The 6,644-nt window shown below is 38.0% G+C and overlaps 1 protein-coding gene across 1 annotated transcript in view; it reads left to right on the top strand.

The window, feature by feature from the left end:
* Positions 1-689: 689 nt before the first annotated feature.
* LOC139948376 (uncharacterized) overlaps positions 690-6,644 on the top strand; it is an 85,705-nt gene continuing 79,750 nt past the window's right edge. The window contains exon 1 of the mRNA XM_071946516.1: positions 690-714. Within this exon, the coding sequence (XP_071802617.1) occupies positions 690-714 (25 nt within the window). The remainder of the gene's footprint in view (positions 715-6,644) is intronic.

Here is a 6,644-nt window from a genome sequence, read left to right as displayed (position 1 = left end):
CATTAATGGGGCATGGATGGGGGGGGGGAGTGATGGAAGGATGATGGCAAGTAAAAACATCCTGTTACTCGTGGCATTCCCATTGCTTCACTTAATATAGGCTTAACTGAAAGAGAGGACAAGATAAAATTTGTTGACAGACGAACTTGCCTGGCATTTTCAATTGCCCATTAGTACGATGTACATGTAATGTATGCTAAGGACTTTTCTTGCAACATTAGTCTACGGGGAAATCCCCCGGAACCTTGGGCCTGTGTCACTTGATATGGATGTAGCAAATAAACCATATAAGCTAAGCCACTCAAATTCTCCATTTTGTTTTTCAATCGTATGCTGGAGGATGTCAAGAAAAAAAGGCTTTCTACTTTATTCATGAGAGGAGTAATTAACAAAAAACGCTAGTTGTGCCATGAAAAACATGGCTCGCTCACTTGAAGCAGGGTAGATTGTTTACCCCAAAATGAGCAAACAACCCCAAATTACCCTTTAATGGGAATTTTGTTCGATTTTTTTTTTTTTTAACCAAAGTCAACTTGTTGAAACAAAAATTTATTTGTGGGAAGTTTCCTACAAATCGTTAAACAAATTTTGATTGTACGGAGGGGCTCTAAGCCAAAGCAGTATTTCACACGACCATTGTTCCATCTCAACTATGTAATTGTGGTCGATGTTGAAATCTGAGCAATAACATGGGTGATGAGCTATCAGATAATGGTACATTTTTATACTTGAGAAAAGTAAAAAACAAACACTATTTGACAATAAGAGTACTAAACCCAACCATTATACCATATTTTAGAGTGAAGCTCTCTAAGTTTAGTTAGTTTGAAGCAAATCTTCAAACTCAAAATTTAACTGCGCACAATCTGCAAAATCTAAACACTGATCTAAACATTCCAAATGTCTGCAAAAACCTTGCCAACAAGCCCTATTTACAATTTGGTTCTTTCATTTAAGTTTCCGATATCCGATCTGGTTTTTTTTGTGTTTTCTTTATCTTCAAAATGGTTTCCACAATAAAAGCAGACTTATTTTAGTATGAAGCAGTTGCCTTGAAATTCTACATTCAGAATAATCTGCAAAATCAGCTTACTGAAAAACTTCAAATATTTCTACAAAACAAAAAATGTAAACAATATGCTTTTGGAAATTGTATCAAGTAAAACATTAAACTTATTGTAAAAGTTGTTCTGAGTAACAAAGTAATCCTGTAGTCAACATGCCTCTCATTTAGTAGGTTGTTCGTGTTTGTATTATGGGGGAAGTGGCTAGGGTAAAGGTTAGGGTTAGCAGATTTTTATGAATTTCAAATTAATGTAATGCATACAGGTAAAAAGCAAGAAGAGGTTCGAAAAAGAAAACAAAAATATTGTTAAGTACATTGATAAGTTAATTTTACTGTGGACTATTAATTTTGTTTTGATCATTTCATTCTATTTTGAAAACCACTTCCCAACCATTTTCATTTCATTCCTTTCATCACTTTTTATATATCCATATGCTTTGCTAAAGACATGACAATGTTTTCCTTTAATTCTTTTCTAACGTAAATCATTTACCATGTTGTGAATAAAACGGGATATTACTCTAGTTAGGCTGATGTATTTTGTCCAACCAGTTTTCCGATAGCCATATTTATTTATTTTTTAGCATTTATTAACACTGATTCTAGGAGATTACTTGTTTTGATATGATAAGCGTATAGCGTATCCCGTACCGTATTTTCTAATTTCATCTGGGATTAATTTTATATTCTGTTTATTTTTTTTATTTTTTTTATTTATTTTTTTTTTGGGGGGGTGGGGGTGGGGTAGGGTGCACACCGATAAATACGATTCTACCTTTAACCCGGCGTGGCGATTTCAACTTTCCGCCGTGTTCAGTTTTCCGAAATTACCAAATACGGTAACGTTACGTCATGCGACGTCTGCGCACAGTAAGCGAGTCCCGGAAAACTGAACACGGCGGAAGACTGAAACCGCCACACTTGGCAATCTCAACAACTGTTCCAGAATGGCAAAGATCATGGGCGAATCTTTTCCAGAGACTGACATATATCGATCACTGACCACAAATTGTTGCAACTGTATAGAAACCGATCATCTTGAAAACGGTGCTTGTCTTAGGTGAGTTAGGGGAAAAAGACGCGGAAACTGCATAATAGTCGACATCGACAGAGCATTTTGTCACAATAAGTGTTTTACTCTGTGCTTAATTAAAAAAAAATATCAAGAATGTAGTAAATCGTCATATCATGCAGCCATGTCAAAGAAATTGCATATATTGTCGAGGAAGATATTAAATTTCCATAGAAAGTGAAAAGGGAAACGATATGCTCGTGTCTTTGTGCACAAAATTAAGCACAAGTACACCACAGCAGTGGCGCGCGGCGCCCATGGCGGCGCCCAGGACTTGCACGCCTGGATTTGTCTATAAAAGCTGAGATACAGAATTGATTTTTTATCGGAATTTTCCTACACCTAGAACATTGCGAGTTTAACATTAATTTAAAGTAACAATCACTTATTGTGTACTTGGCCCGATTTTCTTTTATTATAATCCATTCACGAATTTACTAAATCTTTCCTTCCCCCATACAAACTGCAGCTCTGTGAACACGTTTGTGAGTTTCAGAACCGCAGATGGGATAGAATTGCTACCGCGGTGTATATTGTCATACACGGGTTCAACAGCGCCCTCTCTTAATATTTTGCTATTCGCGATAAACCTTTATTGTGCATCATTGTTGCGGTACGGTGCAGTCAGGTGCGAGACACACTCGCTTCGCACAGGGATGGCACATAGCTCGCCTACGAGTGGCGTTTACTACTTTGGACTTTTGGCACCGTCTGAGAACCTAAAAAACATTGTTTCCCAGTTTAGTTGCGGAAGACCAACAGGGGGCACCGTTTGCGAGAGATTTTGTTTGCGAGAGACATTTTTTATCACATAATATGATGATTGCGAGAGATTTTATCATCACATATTGTATTATGTTTAGCAACTTACCTTTACAACCAACGAGAAAAAAAGCCTGCCATAAGCGCCTTGCGATCATAACGCTAACGTTGTTGACAGAGAACGACAGCTAAAACTTGCATCATTCATGACAAAATTACTCGCAAACAGTGCCCCCTTTCGGACCTGCAACAACCGAGCGGGGGAAACAACAAATATGTTCCCCTTTCGTATTATCCAAAGTTCTGTGTAGAGATTGCCATTTGAGTTTAGCAAACTTTGTTAGTTTTGACGTTATCAATAACAAGACAATGATATTTATGATGGTTAGTTTACGAACTATTTCGGCAACATGCACATTATTTTCGATTTTCGGTCAGCTTTGGGACCAATTAGTGTCAAAGTTGTTTTTACAAGGTCAGAGAAAAACAAGAAGCACAGAGCTTTGTAATTTGTTTTAACGTGACATGCCAAGTTTTGCATGTTTAAAATAAAGATGTAGTAACTGTTTCAAAAATAGCTGATGGGATATTTATTCTTTGATGTACATTAAATAGGCCTAACAATAATAAATCAACTGGTATGTTTATTGCTTAAACGTTTCATGCTTCATAACACCATTTTTTGTCTTTCAAAATATCAATTAACATTGTCATTTGCTTTAACACATTCATAAGAAACCCATCTTCATCATGACTGACACTTCTATGGACAATGAGGGCCTCATTCTGAAAACGTGATCATCAACAGAGATTGGAAAGGGAATTCACAACAAATTGCGGAGTTTCAACGATAGTAAACACATTATAACATTGCTTTAAACAGTCAGTTTCGTAAGTAAAAGCAAACAATTTCGAGATTTTGTTTCACATCGTAGATACTCAAGGTAAACGATTTTTAGGTAAATATCAATTGAAAGCATAAGGCAATTAAAATATTTTGATTTTTTTTTAATCGATGGTGGTGCAGCGTCATAGCTTGTGTATTATGTACTGATTGTACGACACAAAACACAAACGTACATAGACTATAAAGAAGGCTTCAACATAATGGGAGGAGAAAGCTTCCCCTTATTTGCTGAGGTGCTGTAATTTTGGGAAAATTTGTGAAACAGTTTGCACAAAAAAAGGGTTTTTTTCCTCAATGAGACAAAAAATGTTTTAGTTTGACATTTACAGAGGATTTACGCGACTCTAGTATGGAGGACGTGGCCAGAAGTGGCCATCTGCTTTTCTGCCACCTTAAAAACAGATTTTACTATAACGGCCGATAAGTAGACATTTCCCTTTTTTTCGTTCAGGTACCGAGAAATCAAAAGTTAACTTAGGCGGCCGAAAAATGGCAATTTGCTTTGTTGCTTTCAAAGTACCGCCCGTGAACGTTTTGGTTTGTTAAACACTGGCAAACGTGTCACCCTTTTCAAATGTAATAAACCACAAGGGAAACTGACCATGGTCTTTGTAATGAAAGAATCGTATTGGATGGAACCATGAAACCTCTGCTGATGTACGCGATTGGTTCACGAACACTGACGTTCACGAGTGATCCTTTTAAAGCAAAAAACAAGTGGTAACTTTTTGGCTTTCTAAGTAAAACTTGACTTTCCTGTATCTGAAAGGAGAGAAGAAGAGGGCCACTTTTCGGCCGCCAGAGTAAAGTCTCTATTTAAGGTGGCAAAAGGCAGAAAAATAGAAACTTGCATTTTCACAAAACGTTGATTCTGGAAACAAAAAAATAGAAAATACATCTTCACAAAACGTTAAATCTGATTTTCAGTTAGCAATTAGAAAAGTAGAAAATTCATAAAAAACAATAAAATAAGCTGCCTTTAAACTATTCTGATACTAGAAAATGAGCTGCCACTTTTCGTCCTCCATTAGAACGTGAGTCGCGAGATCCATTGATTGTACGTGTCAGGTACAAAAAAATGGCTCACTCAGAAAATAAAAGCATTGGTCAAATCATTTCTGCTCGGTCGAAACTGTTTAAAATTAAGAAACCAAGTGTCATTTCAATAAATTTGCACAAGCACAATAATTAGCTATTGATTGAACGCAATTACTCACCTGCAAAGGGTTTTGAACTGCATTTTGATATACATTTATTCTCCGAGTGCTGTTTGTTTTCCTTAGCACCAACACCTCTGCTAAAAGCAAGGCTTTGAAATTTGACCTTCTTCAATATCCGTCTTTCTAGACACTTAACTAGAAAATTGGTGTTTACACAGTTCTAGATTAAAACATTTCAGGAAACCAAGAAGACAGTCATCACATGCAGCTCGTTTAAAAGTCTTTGTCGTCAAATAATTCTACAACTTTTCGGACTGTGGCAAACTTGCACTAATGCATCAGGTATCGCTGTCATTTAAAAACAATAATTATAAAAATAAACAAGAAGGAAGAAAAGTATTTACTTTAGACAACACTTTCGAAAAATGATGACTAGGATGTTCACGATCAAATTTAAAAACAACAATACAAAAAAAGAACAATCAGCTCCGTTTTTTCCATTGTACAATTGCAGTTTTAACAACAACAGCTGCACATGCAAACACACTACCTGGTGTAACTACAACAGCTGAAGCAACAACAACTGCTGATAAAACCACAACTACTGAGGCTACAACAACTGATGAAGGAACTACAACAGCTGAAGCTACCACAACTGCTGATGTAACTACCACAGCTGAAGCTACCACGACTGCTGATGTAACTACCACAGCTGAGGCTACCACAACTGCTGATGTTACTACAACAGCTGAAGGTACAACAACTGCTGACGTAACTACAACAGCTGAAGCTACAACAACTGCTGATGTAACTACCACAGCTGAAGCTACCACAACTGCTGACGTAACTACAACAGCTGAAGGTACAACAAATGCCGATGTAACTACCACAGCTGAAGCTACCACAACTGCTGATGTAACTACAACGGCTGAGGCTACCACAACTGCCGATGTAACTACCACAGCTGAAGCTACCACTACCGCTGATGTAACTACAACAACTGAGGCTACCACAACAGCTGATGTTACTGCAACCGCTGAAGCTAACACTACTTCTGATGTAACTACAACAGCTGAGGCTACCACAACAGCTGATGTTACTACCACAGCTGAAGGTACAACAACTGCTGATGTAACCACAAGAGCTGAAGCTACCACAACTGCTGATGTAACTACAACAGCTGAGGCTACCACAACTGCTGATGTAACTACAACAGCTGAAGCCACTACCACTGCTGATGTAACTACAACGGCTGAAGCCACTACATCTGCTGGTTTAACTACAACGGCTGAGTCTATTACAACTGCTGATGTAACTACAACAGCTGAAGCTACCTCAACTGCCGATGTAACTACAACAGCTGAAGCTACAACAACTGCCGATGTAACTACCACAGCTGAGGTTACCACAACTGTTGATGTAACTACAACAGCTGAAGGTACAACAACTGCTGATGTAACTACAACGGCTGAAGCCACTACCACTGCTGATGCAACTACAACATCTGAGGCTACCACAACTGCTGATGTTACTACAACAGCTGAAGCTACCACAACTGCTGATGTTACTACAACAGCTGAGGCTACCACTACTGCTGATGTAACCACCAAAGCTGAAGCTAACACCACTGCTGATGTAACTCCCACAGCGGAGGCTACCACAACTGCTGATGTTACT

Source organism: Asterias amurensis, chromosome 15 (assembly GCF_032118995.1).
Source record: "Asterias amurensis chromosome 15, ASM3211899v1".
Taxonomy (NCBI): domain Eukaryota; kingdom Metazoa; phylum Echinodermata; class Asteroidea; order Forcipulatida; family Asteriidae; genus Asterias; species Asterias amurensis.
This window is presented reverse-complemented; position numbering and strand designations above follow the sequence as displayed.